This window comes from Bufo bufo, chromosome 2, assembly GCF_905171765.1.
Source record: "Bufo bufo chromosome 2, aBufBuf1.1, whole genome shotgun sequence".
NCBI classification, from domain to species: domain Eukaryota; kingdom Metazoa; phylum Chordata; class Amphibia; order Anura; family Bufonidae; genus Bufo; species Bufo bufo.
Window position 1 is genome coordinate 589649062 of NC_053390.1, and position 19225 is coordinate 589668286.

Genomic DNA, 19225 nt, shown 5'->3' on the forward strand with positions numbered 1-19225 from the left:
TCACAGCGCGTACGATCGCGCTGTAAAACGCCCGACGCCCCAAGAAGTACAGGAGCTTCTTTGGGGCGTCTTGTCGCGCGTTCCCGTACATAGACTTCCGGGAACGCGCGACAATGGGCGTTCGCTTGTTCCGGAGCCGCGTCTGTAAACGTGCATAAAATCGCGCATACAGAGCGCTCCATCCCGTACGCTCAGGTCTGAACGCAGCGTAAAGGTGCAGATGGGTGTTACCAGTTTTACCATTGTTACTACCGCACACAATTCAAAGCAATTCTAGCATTTTTACATTACAATGATAAAGCACAATGTCCTCCCCAGAAGAACCCCAGGTTTAACCGTCTATTTAAACTTAGGCTAATCCTCGACCTCTCTAGCACCAAATTTGCTAAGGTGTACACCCCTGAAAAAAAAACATTTGCACAGACAAGTCCCTTATACTTTTTAAAGGGATGGTAAAATTCTGCCAGTACCTGCCCAGCAAGAGGGGATGGTATAGTATTAGAGGGGTTCTCCGGGCTTTTAATATTGATGACCTATCCTCAGGATAGGTCATCAATATCAGATCTGAAAGATTTGGGGACTGGAATTCTGGTGTAATAGTTATTGACACATATGTGGTGCCCACCACAATATTTTCCCACTAGCTCCTAGGACAGGGGGCTATTCTGGGAGTTCAATTCAGGTGTCTTTCACTTCGTAGATCCAGAACTTGTGGTGTACCCAGAGATACTCTCGCATAGCTTATACAATTTAAAGGGGTTCTCCGGGCTTTTAATATTAATATTAATAAAGTTAATTCTCGGGACACCAAGAGCTGCAGTAATGGTCAACCAATGCTGTTTAAATGACCATTAGGCCTCAAATGTGCCTGGTGCACTTTCGCTTTACAGACAACAGTTTAGGGCCCCTTGTAGGGTATTTTAACTATCAGGAAATACAGTATAATAATTAGAGAGCTGACTTTTCAGTCTACTGCAAAAAGTCACCAAAATATGCAGGTTCAAAAATGTCTTTAGAAATGCAAATGTGCATAAAAACACCAGCAAAAATCTTCATGTAAACCCACCCTCCAATTTAATAAACTTGTGTTTAATTTTTGTGCTTTGTATGGTAGATCCTCTCATATCATGCATCTGCTGCTGAGGAGGAAACCATGGAGCTGCAGGTAACAGCGGTAAAAACTATTTTATTCCTTTTACTAAATACATTTGCATGTATGTTCATTTGTATTTGCCTGTAAAAGTCAAATGCTTTCATGGCATTTTGGCATATGCTTATTAAATATGACAAATTTGTTCTGTGCCATGTCTGCATCATTGCTTCGTCCACCTAAAATGACATGCCAAGGTACAAAATCTGGATAGGTTTATATGCTGCAATAGGCATTTGACTCCAATTATTATGAATGTGGATGATTACAAACAACTGTATTCATTTCTCAAATCCCTTTCCCTCCGCTTTTTTCCACAATAACAACATTATGTAGTTGTCAGAAAAGTGTAAAGTCATACAGTGGCAACTGATTTCCAGTTATCTATTTTATGGAACTTGGTGCATGCTACACTGCATTCAACGTAATAACATGCTGCTGAGTGGCACATCAGTATTAAGCCTCATTCACACGTCATAGTTTTGGTCAGTGATTTCCATCAGTGATTGTGAGCCAAAACCAGGATTGGAGCCTCCACAGAGATAAGGTGTAAGGCCCCCTGCACACGAACGTGTGCACCCCGTGGTCATGCTGCGGCCTGCAAAATGCAGGCCGCAATGCACGAACACAGTCCGTGGGGCAGCCGCAGCAGATCGCGGACCTATTCACTTAAATGGGTTCGCGATCCGGCCGTTTTGCAAAAAGATAGGACATGTTCTATCTTTTTTCGGAACGGAAGTACAGGGCGAAACCCCACGGAAACACTCCGTAGTGCTTCTGTAGGGTTCCGTTCCGTGCTTCCGTTCCGCACCATTCCGCATCTCCGGATTTGCGGACCCATTCAAGTGAATGGGTCCGCATCCGTGATGCGGAATGCCCACGAAACGGCACCCATGTATTGCGGATCCGCAAATGCGGTCCGCAATACGGCAACGGGAAGCACATGTTCGTGTTCAGGGGGCCTAAGGGAAAGATCTGCCCCTGTTCTGTGTTTAGAGCTGCACTTGGTTATCGCTCAAAATCACTGACCGAACATTGACTTGTGAATGAGGCATTAGTAAGTGTGCACCATGATTGTCATCTGCAGCAAATTTTCAATATCATTTAATGATCCAAGTCTGACATTTAGCGTATATGCACACAATGCGTATTATGCATGTTTTTTGTGCACGGGTTCTCATGTGGAAAATCTACCGCTTAAAACAGTACCAGCTATAAGATTCTCCAAATCTCATATACACAATGACGGTCATTTACTAATTGCCATAAAAAAAGCTGCAAGACTCTGCTTTGTGACTTTTAAATGCCCACGTGACAATATTTTCAGGGAGTGAAATAGATTTTCACTCCAGGTACACGGAGAGCCATAGATGTGCTTAATTTATGACGAGGCACATGCCATCTCATAAACGTATTCGCATCCTCTGGCCGTGCAGGAGGGAATTAAAGAATGGAGTAAAAGGATGGTCTTTGGGAATGACCACCAGCGTGTTTTCTTACCATGTGGAAATTGACCTGTGCAGATTTCAACCACTGCAATGCAAGGATCTGGGGAAAATCTATGACAAAATCCTCAAGTAACAGATGCAGATTTTACTGCAGAAACCCATTGAAATCCTCATGGAAAATCCTCATAAACTAAACTGCCATGTGCTTGTAGCCTTAGAAGCCAGTTGTAAGTATTCTGCTTGCTGAAGATTCCAGCTAGAGGTAGCAATCAAGAAAACACACATTATTAGTAGAGATGAGCGAATTTCATGTTATGCTTTAGAGGCATTCCGTTATTCATTCCGTCATAATAGAAGTCTATGGCCTGCATAACGGAGAGGACTCCTCTACATAACAGAAACGGGACGGATCCGTTTTGCAGCCCATAGACTTATATTATGACGGAATGAATAACGGAATGCCTCTAAAGGCGTTCCGTTATGCATTCCGTCATAGAATTGCATAAAGTAGTGAAATTAAAGGGTTTGTCTCAGATGAGACAACCCCTTTAAGAATAAAATTAGATGAAAAAAGTTCTTCTACAAAAGAAGTGGCTAAATAGTATTATAGATCATATATACACTGCTCAAAAAAATAAAGGGAACACTTAAACAAGACAAGACAATGTAACTCCAAGTCAATCACACTTCTGTGAAATCAAACTGTCCACTTAGAAAGCAACACTAAATGAAAATCAATTTCACATGTTGTTGTGCAAATGGGATAGACAACAGGTGGAAATTATAGGCAATTAGCAAGACACCCCCAATAAAGGAGTGGTTCTGCAGGTGGTGACCACAGACCACTTCTCAGTTCCTATACTTCCTGGCTGATGTTTTGGTCACTTTTGAATGCTGGCGATGCTTTCACTCTAGTGGTAGCATGAGACGGAGTCTACAACCCACACAAGTGGCTCAGGTAGTGCAGCTTATCCAGGATGGCACATCAATGCGAGCTGTCGCAAAAAGGTTTGCTGTGTCTGTCAACGTAGTGTCCAGAGCATGGAGGCGCTACCAGGAGACAGGCCAGTACATCAGGAGATGTGGAGAAGGGCCGTAGGAGGGCAACAACCCAGCAGCAGGACCGCTACCTCCGCCTTTGTGCAAGGAGGAACAGGAGGAGCACTGCCAGAGCCCTGCAAAATAACCTCCAGCAGGCCACAAATGTGCATGTGTCTGCTCAAACGGTCAGAAACAGACTCCATGAGGGCCCGACGTCCACAGGTGGGGGTTGTGCATGCTCATCAGGAGCATGCACAGGCATTGTAGGGAGGTCATACAGGCACGTGGAGGCCACACACACTACTGAGCCTCATTTTGACTTGTTTTAAGGACATTACATAAAAGTTGGATCAGCCTGTAGTGTGTTTGCCCACTTTAATTTTGAGTGTGACTCCAAATCCAGACCTCCATGGGTTGAAAATTTTGATTTCCATTTTTTAATTTTTGTGTGATTTTGGTGTCAGCACATTCAACTATGTAAAGAGCAAAGTATTTCAGAAGAATATTTAATTAATTCAGATCTAGGATGTGTTATTTTTGTGTTCCCTTTATTTTTTTGAGCAGTGTATTTATGATAATTGCTTTTTTTTAAAAAATGCCAGAAATCTTGTATTGTATGTTCCGAGGTAATTCTGTATTCACAGGGAACTATAGTAACGTAAGAGAAATTAGATATTTTACACAGAAGTTACTGCTAGAGAGTTCCTGAAAAGGAATTGCCTACGGATTTATACGACTAAAACCCTTAGCCTTCAGTCTTTGACAACTGTGAGGGAAATATGTACTGTCTGAGCTAGGAAGGAGCCGAGACCCCTGACACAGCACCAAGAATAGATCTTTTTCCAAACAAACTCCAAATACTTTCCCTTTCTATAATAATTTAGCTTAGGAAAAAGGTGAAAAACAAAACGTGACATAGGGCACCAAAAGTGGCTAGAATTTGGAGAGGAAACACATCTGTATACTGCACAAATGTGAAAATTACAAGCAGGATCCATGTAGAACAATAACAGGCAATGTCCAGGCAAGCGTTCTTTATCTATTGTATCCCTGGGCACAAAGCTGTACAGCCAGCTGGTTCTTAATGGAGAAACTGGACTCATAACTCATTCATCCATGTTAGGCCTCTTGCACACGGCTCCCGTGACCGTATTGCGGTAGTGCTCCCGTGACCGTATTGCGGGCCGCATACAGCGGTTCCGCAATACACGGGGCACCGGCCGTGTGCATTCCGCATCACGGATGCAGGCCCATTCAGTTGAATGGGTCCGCAAATCCGGAGGTGTGGTGCGGAACGCAAGCACAGAACCCCACGGAAGCACTATGGAGTGAATGGGTCCGCAATCTGAATGCGGCTGCCCCACGGTCGCCCTTACATTCGTGGGCAAGAGGCCTTATCCTATGCCCATGGCCACCTAAACAATATGCTCTCCTTTTACATGAACTGCTACAGCTGGCATTCCATCCACCGTTCTCATTCACATACTTCGTACGGTGTAAGAGAAACAGATATGCTTTGTGCTATTCATGAACTCATTGTCAGTGGCAGCACCCAAAGTAAAGATCCTGGTGATTTTTTATGACTTCTTGTTTGGTGCTCACCTGTGAGATTGGTGATGTGCCTCCAGCTAATTGATGTTTCTTGTCTTTCATAGGGATCTGTTGTGCCATCTGCACAATCATTCAAATTAACAGACTTCTACTTCAGTGACTTTGAGCTTAACGACATAGAAACCACCTTAGCTACAAGTCGAATGTTCACAGACCTCAACCTTGTGCAGACCTTCCAAATGAAATATGAAGTAAGGCATCTATGAAAACCATGCTTAGCTAGGCCCATTTTGGATGATTTAAAAGATATAAACCTACAAATAATATGTGCATACCCAGGTCACAGAAACGCAGATGACCATTTATTAAGCGAAATAAAATCTTTATTGGAAATAGTCAATAAAACATATATGGAGTCTACAGAATCCGTGGGATAAAACATACATAATTGAGGGACTACTGGGAAAAGGGAGAGGGCCAATAGTTAATAGTGTACATAGGAGAAGCAGCAAATGCGGTAAGTATGGTTTACAAGGTAATCACCCCAATATTACTTTCAGAAATGTGGAAAACAAGAGAACGGTTTCCACATAATGACCACTAGCCAAATAAAGTGCATAACAATAGTGCCAAGGAAAACCAGAAAAATCGTAAAGCTCCTCACCAGATCATGAAAACATTGTCACAGCCACATCACCCATCCCAGTGTCCCTCACTTACCCTACTCGTTTCTCCTGATGGCTTTGTCAAGGGAAGTGAGGAGCAGTGGAGTGGTTGCCATATTTATATCAGGTGCATATTACTAAACCACAGACTCCTGTGTAGCGTTTGTGTCTTGTGGGTCACGTGAGTATACGCCATGCCTCTCAGCCCATGACCGCAATTCACAGCGGTCATTAGTACAACTAGTTTATCATTGCACATATTGTTTGTAGATTTATGATGGGTATTTTATGGTGCCCTGATAGGTCGTCCTTAAAAAGATGCTAAATTGCAGGTGTCTGTTCATTCTGGACTGTTTACTGAGAAATGTTCTGAGGAGACACAGACATACATATAGTCATAGCCATAGACAACCCTGTATGTTTACACAAAATCATATTTTGTTCCTCTATTTTACGCCATCTATTGTCCAAGGGCTCAGTGCGATGCAAAACAGAGTTCCAGCGTCAACATTTCAGGAGCCAACTTTCTGGTCCTCCGCTTCCCACCAACTTTCTCTGTTATATAACAATATGTGATAAGCAATATTGCAGCACTACATGAAAAGTTCTGCTGGCACTGACTCCAGATCACCTCAACTGAAGCCCTTCACCACTGTGGCACCACAAGCCACTGCTCCAATACATTGAGAGGACTTCTGAGTGCACTTCTTAGATGACAACAGATGTTACAGCTATATAATGTGTGATGGCCAATACACAAAAGTTGGAGTTCATTTTATTTCTTCACACTGGGTATTCAGTCACATCTGTTACTGAGACGTGGTTCAAGGGGAGTAATGACTGGGATATAACAATACCAGGGTTCTCTCTATACAGGAAAGACAGAGAAGGCAAGAAGGGGGAGCGTGGCCCTGTATCTGAAAGATAGCATAAAATCTAATTTGATACAAGTTAGCGACAATTTAGAGTCAGTTTGGGTTACCTTGCAGCTTGATAATCATAGGTAACTCGTGTAGGTGTGATATATAGACCACCTAGCCAAGTCAAAGAATTAGATCTACTAGTTGAGGAAATAGCTAAAATGACATTGAAGGGGGAAGTTATCTTTATGGGAGACTTCAATCTTCCTGATGTAAACTGGAAAACCAAAATAGCTAGTTCTGCCAGGAGTACAGATATTCTAAATTCCCTATTGGGATTATCTCTACAGCAAGTAGTTAAGGAGCCAACCCGGAAGGAGGCCATTTTAGATTTAGTATTCACAAATGGGAATTTGGTATATGATATTACTGTAGGGGAAAGCTTGGGATCTAGTGATCACCAGTCAGTGTGGTTTACTATAAGTACAGTGAGTCACACCACACAAAAACAAAAGTTTTAGATTTTAGAGAAAGACTTTTCTAAAATTAGATTAGTGGTATGAAAAACTGACTTTTCTAAAATTAGATTAGTGGTATACGTGTCCCTATCAGATTGGAACAGTTTCATTGGAGTCCAGGAGAAATTGGACTACTTAAAAGTGGCACTATTGAAGGCAACAGAAAATTGCATTAGGCTTGTCAGTAAAAGCAAAAAAAGGAAGAGACCACTGTGGTACTCAGCAGAAGTGTCCAAAATCATTAAAAACAAAAAGATAGCATTTAGGAATTATAAAAAAAAAAAAAAAAAAACAGGATGACAGGCAAATTTATAAGATTAGGCAGAGAGAGGCCAAACAAGTTATAAGAGCTTCTAAAGCACAGGCAGAAGAGAAATTAGCTCAGTCAGGGAAAAAAGGCGATAAGGCATTCTTCAGATACATAAATGAAAAAAGGAAACTAAAACAAGGAATTACCAAATTAAAAACAAAAGAAGGAAGGTATATGGAAGAAGATAAAGAACTAGCTGACTGCCTCAATGAATACTTCTATTCAGTTTTTACAAAGGAAAATGAAGGAAAAGGACCTCAGTTAGGAAAGAAGACTAATGAATCTTTTGATGCATGTGTCTTTACAGAGGAAAAGGTTCTAAGTCAGCTGTCTAAAATTAATACAAATAAGTCACGGGGGCCTGATGGGATACACCCAAAGCTATTAAAAGAGCTCAGCGGTGAACTAGCAAAACCATTAACAGATTTATTTAGCCAATCACTGGCAACAGGAGTCGTCCCAGAAGATTGGAAATTAGCAAATGTTGTGCCCATTCACAAAAAAGGTAGTAGGGAGGAATCGGGCAACTCTAGGCCAGTAAGCCTGACATCAATAGTGGGGAAATTAATGGAAACCATAATTAAGGAGAGGATTGTGGAACATCTAAAATCCCATGGATTGAAAGATGAAAAAACGCATGGATTTACTTCAGGGAGATCATGTCAAATTAATCTTATTGATTTTTTTGATTGGGTGACTAAAATAATAGAGGAGGTGCAGTAGACATCGCTTATCTAGACTTTAGTAAGGCTTTTGATACTGTCCCACATAGAAGTCTTATCAATAAATTGCAGTCTTTGGGCTTGGACTCCCATATTGTTGAATGGATTAGGCAGTGGCTGAGGCACAGACAACAGAGGGTTGTAGTCAATGGAGTATATTCAGACCAAGGTCTTGTTACCAGTGGGGTACCTCGGGGATCTGTTCTGGGACCCATATTGTTTAATATCTTTATCAGCGAAATTGCAGAAGGCCTCGATGGTAAGGTGTGTCTTTTTGCTGATGACACAAAGATTTGTAACAGGGTTGATGTTCCTGGAGGGATACACCAAATGGAAAAGGATTTAGGAAAACTATAGGAATGGTCAAAAATCTGGCAACTAAAATTTAATGTTGATAAGTGCAAGATAATGCACCTGGGGCGTAAAAACCCAAGAGCAGAATATAAAATCAGTGATAAAGTCCTAACCTCAGTATCTGAGGAAAGGGATTTAGGGGGTCATTATTTCAGAAGACTTAAAGGTAGGCAGACAATGTCATAGAGCAGCAGGAAATGCTAGCAGAATGCTTGGGTGTATAGGGATAGGCATTACCAGTAGAAAGAGGGAGGTGCTCATGCCGCTCTACAGAGCACTAGTGAGACCTCATTTGGAGTATTGTGCTCAGTACTGGAGACCATATCTCCAGAAGGATATTGATACTTTAGAGAGAGTTCAGAGAAGAGCTACTAAACTGGTACATGGATTGCAGGATAAAACTTACCAGGAAAGATTAAAGGACCTTAACATGTATAGCTTGGAAGAAAGACGAGACAGAGGGGATATGATAGAAACGTTTAAATACATAAAGGGAATCAACAAGGTAAAAGAGGAGAGAATATTTAAAAGAAGAAAAACTGCTACAAGAGGACATAGTTTTAAATGAGAGGGGCAAAGGTTTAAAAGTAATATCAGGAAGTATTACTTTACTGAGAGAGTAGTGGATGCATGGAATAGCCTTCCTGCAGAAGTGGTAGCTGCAAATACAGGATGAAGGAGTTTAAGCATGCATGGGATAGGCATAAGGCCATCCTTCATATAAGATAGGGCCAGGGGCTATCCATAGTATTCAGTATATTGGGCAGACTAGATGGGCCAAATGGTTCTTATCTACCGACACATTCTATGAGTCCTCTAGAAATAACTGGACTGGAGGTGCTGGTAGAATGTATCATTATGAGCACGTATTAGACTTGTAGGATTCTCATAAGAACGTGATCCACCTGAACCATTGCTTAGTAGTGGCTCAAATTTCCTTGAAAGACTTTCTAATGAAGTAGTGCAACAGTTTATGGGGTTGTACAAGCTGGATAATCCCTTTCTGTACCTCTGTTCTCTGTGCTGGTCCTGTCCTTCTGCCGCTGCTTGTTAACAAACTGCAGTGAGGACAGTGATTGGCTACAGGAGTCATGGCAGGACCAGACCAGTGCTGCCGTGAACAGCGCTGGAGAAAGGGGTGAGGATAACATGATTTTTTATTTTAAGCATTTGGGTGACTTGTAGATTTTTAATTATCCAGGAACACCCCTTTAACTTTATTACCTAAGTTTGCAAATACTTGATCTACAGGTGCCATATATTCTGCCTGTCTATAATATTGTTTTTACTTTAATCACAGACATTGTGCAGATGGATTCTAAGTGTAAAGAAAAACTACAGGAAGAATGTAGCTTATCACAACTGGAGACATGCCTTCAACACAGCACAATGCATGTTTGCTGCCCTTAGGACTGGCAAAATTCAGGTATTGGACTAAACTCAGAAACTTGTGCAGTGCAGGAAACACAGCCCATGTGTCAGCCCCGTCTCACAGACCGACAGCGGTTTTTCCTGATAGTACTCACATTGTCATGTGAGTACAGTACAATAGACCTGCAGTCAGATAGGAACGCATTTCATCGTAAATCATATGATGCAGTGCGCTTGTGTCACAGGAGCTGTCGTTCCAGGAGATGTGTCCGAGACATGGGCTGCGTTTCCTGAACATGGTTCTGTGACTGCGCGCTTACACAACTTGTGTGATCACAATAAATTAATGAAGACAACTGTAGAAATACAACATAGGAGTGGACGCATGACAAGCTGATCTTGTCCTGATGTATTACTTCCATTTACCTCCTGCCCATAGACTAATTCAGACATAGACACCCCCGTTAGACAAATTTTCTCCTAAATAAATTTTCTTTTAGAACAGAACATTAAAAAGAAACATAATTTCCTTAAATGCTCTGACGATAATACATTGTAATATAACATCGACTATAACATTATAATGTAGTCCAGTGAGAAGCTGTAAGACGACTGGCTGCAGCAGGAACCTCCCTGCCGAGTCCCTTCGTACTTGACTGAGCCCTCGTTCACTCTCCAGCTGGAGCTGATCAGCAGCAAAGTACCCCCCTTTGTTCCCTGCAGGATTTCTACCATACTGTTTGTGTCAGGATAATGCAAAGAGTGGTGCAGACTAAATGCTAAGGGCAACTTTATTTCTTATTTACTATTAGCCTTCATTAATGGGTTGTGTTCCTTTAAAGGTTTTTTTTCATCAATTCGATTTATCAATTATGGATGGGTGATTAATGATAATTGGGGGATCCAAACAATTTACATCACACATATTGCTAGAACAGGTGACCACTATCCCCCAACCCTCCTCACCAGGTCATCTCCCATAGAATTGTATGGAGTAGCAGTGTCCATTCTCAGCCATTGCGTCATACAACTTGCACTAGAACCTGTTTTTGCATTTGATGGAGTGTTTGGACACCCCAGTAATCTTATGTTATAAGCTTGTAAAACCATTAAATATGTCAAGTATTCTGTCACATCTGGGTATATGCTTTACCCATAAAATTAGATTTTTTTTTTGAAGAGGTGGGTCTCAATTATAAGTTTTCATACTTTCCATCCTGCTACAATTTCAGCCCTCCAGAATACCTTCAGACACTGGGGAACAGACATGCAGCCAGAAGTATGCGGTCTGGAAAGAATAGTATAGATTTGCTAAGTAAAGTGATGATATGTACTGTCAGGTTTCTCAGCCTGACAACATTTCTCATGTACAATCACTCCAGTACTACCCATTGTAGAGCAGGAAATAGATAGTAATAATGCGATCCTCTGTCATGGCTGAGCAGCCTGACAGGACCCTTCAATCGTACATGAGATATGCTGACAAGCTGAGCAACCTGACATTATATATCATCACCATGCAGTGATTTCAGCGCCAGTATGCAGTATATTCAGGCTTAGCCCCCTCATTCCTCTAAGCAGATTTGGAGGCAACCCTTTCTAGTCACATTCCAGGTCAAGTCAATGGAGGCCATTTTGATACATTCCCTGATGACCACTTTAAGTCTATAGATATTTTCAAAATACATCATGTACCCTCCCACTCGCTAAACTGTCTAACTGGGAGAAGATTACTCTTCTGATTTTATTGTTTCCCCAACATTTACCATCATTGTAGCTGCCTGACTTTCCCACTGGCATATATCCACACAATATTTGTGGTTTGTCCTCTATTTTGTATTATCTCCAAAACTGCAGTTAGGGTACTTTCACACATGGGTTTTTGGTGGTGTTTTTCTGCACGTTTCTGTTTTTATTGGCATTGTTGCACCTGTGTTTTCTCGCCCATTCCATTGGGGGACACAGACCATGGGTATAGCTTAGGCCATTACTAGGAGGAGACACTATGCAAATAATAAAAAACAGCTCTTCCTCCACTGTCTATACCCCCATGCTCCTACAGGAGGACCTCAGTTTTAGCTTAGTGTCGGATAAGGAGGTGACACTCCTGCTCCTGCAGGGTTGTCCCTGTAGTTTTTTCTTCTCCTGTTTGTTTTTTTCTAAACAGAGGACGCAGGGTCGCATGGTGCGTCCCTGGTCTCTCAGTGGAGCGAGCGCCTGGGTCGAATGGCCGTCCCCGGCTACCTCCCTTTCCCCCCAGAAGATAAGTGGAACCGGGCTCGACCTGCAACTCCGGTGGCCTACCAGATCCGGGGTCACCTAGTCCTGCCCTCTATCCAGTGCATGGCCACTCCTTGTGCCAGATGACTGAAGAGGTGAACCCTACTGGTCCGGTACAGAGGGTGAAGACTGCAGGACCCAGATAAGTACATCGGCTCTCCTGCATGCTCCCCCTCCCCCCGTGCTCACACTGTGACACGGTTCTTTAGGGCTTACCTGTGGATCTGGGAGGGCCGGCTGGGTGAGAGGGAGGAGGGATTCCTTCTTGTTCCCTGCATTCTGGCGGTGGGCTCCATTTTCGGAGCCGGGGTCTGCCTTTTGTCATAGTTCCCGCGCGCGCGATTTTTCCCCGCGATCTGTGACATGACTGGGGGGGCGGAGCCTATCGCGTCAGCTCCGGCGCTTCCGCTTTGCCTCAGCGCCTCTCTGCGCTTGAATGCTACTCCAGCTCCTCACAGGTCACGGTAGGACAGATAGTGTTCCGCAAAGCTGTAGGAAACCCTGACTCCGGGATTGCCGCCATCATGCCAAGACCTGGGGCCCCCAAAAAATCTAAAGCGACACCTCAGGTCCCACTGGGATCCTGTAAGGTCTTGCCACTATCGGTTACAGGTTCCTGTGACTCTTGCCTTGCCTTGGGACAGGATCATCCACCTCCTCCTCCCCCTCCACCAAACCAGCCCCGCCCCTTCGGAGCCCTAGCTAGGGCGGCCTCGGACTTGGCCCAAGTCTCGCGCGCGGCCATGGCCTTTATGGAACGCATGGCGGCCACTGATCCACCGCCTGTGGTTAGCACTGCTCCACCTCACGGTGCCCCCCACAGAGGATGCTCGACCGTTAAGAGGCAGCGTACGCAGCAGCATCCCTCCTCAGATGACTCTGCTTCCCCCCCTCGCCTGGAGGCGTGTTTAGCCTCTCCTTCTCGCAGGGATTACAGGTCTGAATGGGAAAGGTCCGGCTCGGACGTGGACACGGAGCCGGAACCCTCACCTAAGCTCTCCACCATGGTGGCAGACTTGGTCACGGCGGTACGTGACACCTTTGACAGGGGGAACCTCCTTCTACTAGTAGCCAGGAATTCCCCCTCTTCCATTCCAGAAAACCAGAGGCAGTCACATTCCCCATTCATGGCGAGTTCGCCAAGGTCCTTTCTAAGGCTTGGGAACGCGCTAATCACCGCTTTTCTGCTACGAGGCGTATGGATATTCTTTATCCTTTCCCGGCAGATAACGTGCAGCAGTGGTCTTCTCCTCCTAAGGTCGACCCGCCGGTGGCCAGATTGGCTAAGAATACGGCAATACCAGTCCTGGATGGGTCCTCCCAACAGGACTCAGTTGACAGGCGTTTGGACTCTCTTTCCAAAGCCAGATTCTCTCTGGCGGGCACAGGTCTGCGGCCCGCGTTCGCCTCGGCCTGGGTAGCCAGGACGCTTTTGGTGTGGTTGCAGCGCCATCATCAGGACCTCGCGGAGCAGGATGCCTCTGCAGACACCCTAAACTTCATCCTCCAGATGAAGTTTAGGCCTCTGTGAGGCCTCATTGGACGTCAGCACTCTCTTTGCGCGGATTTCGGCCCTCTCACGCAGCGCAGGGAGGTCTGGTTGAAGGTCTGGGACGCCGACACTTTCTCCAAGCTAACCTCCCCTTTGCGGGCTCCAGGCTCTTCGGTGCTAAGCTGGATGAGATTATCTCTGGCGCTACGGGGGGCAAGAGTACACACCTGCCCCAATCTAGATCCAAGCACGCCTTCAGAGCTCGCCCCTCTGGCTCTAGAAACCAGTCCTTTCGGCGCTTCTCCTCCTCCAGGTCTGCGACAGCCCCCTCCTCCGGCGGCTCTCAGGACTCCCGCAAGAAGCCTTCCTTTAAGCCTCAACCTTCCTGGCGCCCACGGGCACAGTTCCAGGGGAGTTCTGCCCGCTCCGCGGTTCCCAAGCAGTCCTCTGCCTGAAAGGGCGCCCCCACCGCTTGCGGTGGGGGGGCCGTCTGCTCTCCTTTCAGCATGTCTGGAGGGCTCACGTTCAAGACGCCTGGGCCTTGGAAATTGTAACTCCCGGTTACAAGATAGAATTAGTTTCCAGACCTCCGAAACGTTTCTTTCCTCAAAGAAGGAGGGATCAGTGTGTCCGGTCCTGGACCTGAAGCTGTTAAACAAGTCCCTGCAGGTGCGGAGGTTCCGGATGGAATCCCTCTGCTCAGTTATTGCTTCTATTCTTCCAGGGGAGTTCCTCGCGTCGGTGGACATCCGGGACGCCTATCTGCATGTCCCTATCGCAGAATCTCACCACAGGTTCCTGCGCTTCGCCATTGGCGACCATCATTATCAGTTCGTCGCCCTTCCCTTTGGGCTGGCGACAGCCCCGCGGGTATTCACAAAGATCTTGGCGCCGATCATGGCGCTTCTCCGTACCAGGGGCATATCTCTGCTGCCCTACCTGGACGACATTCTGATAAAGGCTCCCTCTCGTCCCCAGGCCGAAGACAGCGTCAGGATCACTGTTCAGACTCTGCAACAGTTCGGCTGGCTGATCAACTTCCCGAAGTCCTCTCTCCAACCTTCCCAAAGGGTGACCTTCCTGGGGATGATTATGGACACTACTGCAGCCCGGGTATTCCTCCCGGATTGCAAGTTCTCACGGATACGGGAGTCGGTGTCTCGCATTCTGCATTCCCCGTGTCTCTCCATGCAGGTTCTGGGGCTTGCAGGTTCTGGGGCTTATGGTGGCCTCCTTCGAGACAGTCCACTTTGCCCAGTTTCACACTCGGCCTCTGCAGCAGGCGATCCTGTCTTTCTGGGACAGGACATCGAAGGGTCTGGACTCTCGGATCCGTCTTCCTCCTCGGGTACGCATGAACCTCCCGTAGTGGCTGTCCCCTCAGAATCTGACTTCGGGGAAATCCTTCCTCCCAATCTCCTGGACAGTCGTCACCACCGATGCCTGTCTCCTGGGTTGGGGCTGCGTTCTCCGGGCTCGGACGGTTCAGGGGGTATGGTCAGAAGTGTAAGCTCGCCTTCCGATCAACATATTGGAGATCAGAGCAATTTTCCTCTCTCTGTCTCATTGGACCCCCCTCCTAACGGTTCTCCCGGTAAGGATCCAGTCGGACAATGCCACAGCTGTGGCCTACATCAATCATCAGGGCGGAACCCGCAGCCGGCTGGTGATGCAGGAGGGGAAGAGGATCCTCCAGTGGGCGGAGGCTCACGTTCCAATATTGTCTGCAGTGTACATCCCAGGGGTCGAAGACTGGACGGCGGACTTTCTCAGCCGCAACAGGGTGGATCCGGGAGAGTGGTCTCTGCATCCAGACGTATTCGAGGACATCTGTCGCCGTTGGGGTCGCCCGGACGTGGACTTGATGGCGTCCAGGCTCAACAACAAGGTTCCCACGTTCCTGGCCCGAGCTCGGGATCCGGAGGCGTACAGGGTGGACGCTCTGGTGTCTCCGTGGCAAGACTTCGCACTCCTCTATGTCTTCCCACCACTGCCTCTACCCCCAAAGGTTCTTTGCAGGGTCGCGGCAGAAGCAATCCCGACCATCCTCATCGTTCCCGATTGGCCTCGCCGCGCCTGGTTCTCGGAGGTCACTCGGATGCTGGCGGACCTTCCGTGGGCTCTTCCTCTCAGGGAGGACCTGCTGTCTCAAGGACCTCTCTTCCACCAGAATTTACAATCACTTTGTTTAATGGCGTGGCTGTTGAGACCACCATCTTGAAGAAGAGGGGCTTCTCGGACTCTGTCGTGAAGACCTGTAATGACCGGCGTCACGCAAAGGGAGGTAAATGGGAAGGCCCTGTCCAAGGGAGAGGGAAAGATGGTGACCCCTGATTCACCTTGTGGCTGGCACCTGACTGCCCTGACGTCCCTAGACTGGTTCCTCACCCGTACGCCGATCACGTGCCTAAACCCTGGCTTTCCCTAAGATGAGCCCCATGTAGTGAACGGGGCGGTGGGATCACTAGTCCGCACCACTGACACTAAGAGGAAAACATCAAGGAGAGGACAGACAATACAGACAAATATATAATCCCAGGTGGGCGACAACAGCAGACCACCAAGGCCCAACAGGGATCCGGCGGGTAACGTTCTGGAACAACAACCAGGGAACACAGCCACATAGCTCCAGTGGGTCAGTATAGAAGTCCAGGCAGGAAGCTCTATATCTGGCAACCAGAGAAGTGAGAGATGGGAATATAAGGAGGTTGGGATTGCTGGACAAGAAACAGCTGAGGAGGAGAAGCTACGGATCCCTGAGTGAGCCAAAAAGGATTGCAAGGCAAACCCAGAAAGCTACCATTAATAAACAGCACTGTCTTTAGACATAGAGCGCGCAGCCACCCGCTGCGACTTCCTGACCTCGGGTATAACAGAGTCAGGCGTGGCTCTTGACACCCTCGTGACAGTACCCCCCTCTCTACGAGGGGCCTCCGGACACTCAGGACTAGGTCTCTCAGGATGAGAGGCATGAAAAGCCTGAACTAACCTGTTGGCGTTTACCTCAGACGCTGGAACCCACATTCTTTCCTCGGGACCGTAACCCCTCCAATGCACCAGATATTGAAGAGAGCGGCGGACCCGACGAGAATCAACAATTTTGGATATTTGAAACTCTAGATTACCATCCACAACAACAGGAGAAGGTGGCAGTGGTGACGGTTCTAGAGGTGGAACATACTTCTTGAGTAACGACTTATGGAAGACGTTATGGATTTTAAAAGTCTGAGGTAGCTCCAGGCGAAAAGCCACGGGGTTAATGATGGCTACTATTTTGTAAGGGCCAATGGACCTAGGACCCAGTTTCCAAGAGGGAACCTTTAATTTAATATTCCTAGTAGACAACCACACATAGTCATTCACTCCTAGGTCCGGACCTGGCGACCGTCTCTTATCAGCCATGCATTTATATTTACCTCCCATATTTTTCAAATTAGCTTGCACTTTCTGCCATACAGAAGAAAGAGATGACGAAAACCGTTCCTCTTCGGGAACCCCAGAAGACCCCCCTCTTTGAAAGTACAGAATTGGGGATGAAAACCATATGCACCAAGAAATGGTGACTTGCCAGTAGATTCCTGACGGCGATTATTTATGGCAAACTCGGCTAACGGTAAATATGATGACCACACCTCTTGATTTTCAGACACAAAACATCTTAGATATGTCTCAAGGTTTTGGTTGGTACGCTCAGTCTGTCCATTCGACTGAGGATGGAAAGCTGAGGAAAAGGACAAGTGTACCCCCAAACGGGAACAAAAAGCTTTCCAAAATTTAGAAATAAACTGGGTTCCCCGATCCGAAACAACATCGGAAGGGACCCCGTGAAGCTTCACGATTTCACTGATGAATACCTGAGCAAGAGTCTTAGCATTAGGTAGTGCGGGTAACGCAATGAAGTGTACCATTTTGCTAAACCTGTCCACTACTACCAAGATAACTGTTTTACCCGCAGACAAAGGTAAGTCAGTGATAAAATCCATTGACAGATGTGTCCATGGCCTATTGGGAATGACAAGTGGCAATAAAGAACCTGCAGGACGTGTATGAGAGACTTTCGCGCGCACACAAGTAGAACAGGAAGACACAAAATCCATTACATCCTGACGCAACCTTGGCCACCAAAAACGACGAGACAATAGCTCCAAGGTTGCTTTACTACCCAGGTGCCCAGCAAGTGCCGAATTATGATGTTCCTTTAATAATTTGAGACGCAGGTTTAACGGTACAAACAATTTCTCTGAGGGGCAAGAGACCGGGGCGTCCCCCTGGGCCTCTAACACCTTCCCCTCCAGAAGCGAGTGTACCACAGAGACAACCACTCCTCTTTGTAGAATGGGTACCAGATCACTCACATTACCCCCTCCAGGGAAACAACGAGATAGTGCATCTGCCTTGGTATTTTTTGCCCCAGGACGATAGGTAATAACAAAGTTAAACCTGGTAAAAAAAATAGCGACCACCTAGCTTGTCTGGGGGTGAGACGCTTAGCTGAGTCGAGGTACAGAAGGTTTTTGTGGTCCGTAATCACAGTGACTGGGTGGATTGCCCCCTCTAAAAAGTGACGCCATTCTTCAAACGCTAGTTTAATAGCTAATAGTTCCCTATTGCCAATATCATAGTTCTTCTCTGCTGCAGATAGTTTTTTAGAAAAGAACGCACAAGGACGCTATTTGCCAGGAGACAGACCCTGAGACAGCACAGCCCCCACTCCCACCTCTGACGCATCAACTTCAACAATAAAAGGCTGGGAGACATCAGGTTGGATTAGTTCAGGTGCCGAGGTAAACCTCTCTTTTAGAGAGGAAAAAGCAATTTTAGCGGCGTCAGACCATTTAGAAAAATCAGTCCCCTTCCTAGTCATGTCAGTAAGGGGTTTTACAATCACCGAATAATTTTTTATGAACTTTCTATAGAAATTTGCGAAGCCCAAGAACCGTTGCAGTGCTTTGAGGTTCTCAGGAAGATCCCAATCTAAAATTGCCTGGACCTTCCTAGGATCCATACGGAAACCTGAAGCAGATAATAAATAACATGCACCTCATGTGTTTTCAGATCAGATGAATAAATTAAAATATCATCTAGGTATATCACCACAAACCTGCCGATAAGATGACTAAAAATGTCATTAACGAAATGTTGGAAGACAGCAGGAGCATTGGTCAGACCAAAAGGCATGACTAGATTTTCATAATGCCCCTCAGGGGTGTTAAAAGCTGTCTTCCACTCATCCCCTTCCTTGATACGAATCAGATTGTAGGCCCCCCTAAGATCAAGTTTGGAGAACCACCTAGCACCCGCAATCTGATTAAACAGGTCAGGAATGAGAGGAAGAGGGTATGGGTCTCGGATGGTTATCCGGTTTAATTCGCGAAAATCTAGGCAAGGACGCAGGCCCCCATCTTTCTTTTTAACGAAGAAAAACCCTGCAGCCACGGGTGAAGAAGAGGGTCTGATGTGTCC

General features: G+C 46.0%; 1 protein-coding gene across 1 annotated transcript in view; it reads left to right on the forward strand.

The window, feature by feature from the left end:
- The window catches only part of PDE5A (phosphodiesterase 5A), a 404052-nt gene that overhangs the window by 317668 nt on the left and 67159 nt on the right, over window positions 1–19225 (forward strand). Inside the window, exons 12-14 of the mRNA XM_040418267.1 lie at window positions 1115–1174; window positions 5295–5441; window positions 9920–10045. Coding sequence (XP_040274201.1) covers window positions 1115–1174; window positions 5295–5441; window positions 9920–10045 — 333 coding nt within the window. The remainder of the gene's footprint in view (window positions 1–1114; window positions 1175–5294; window positions 5442–9919; window positions 10046–19225) is intronic.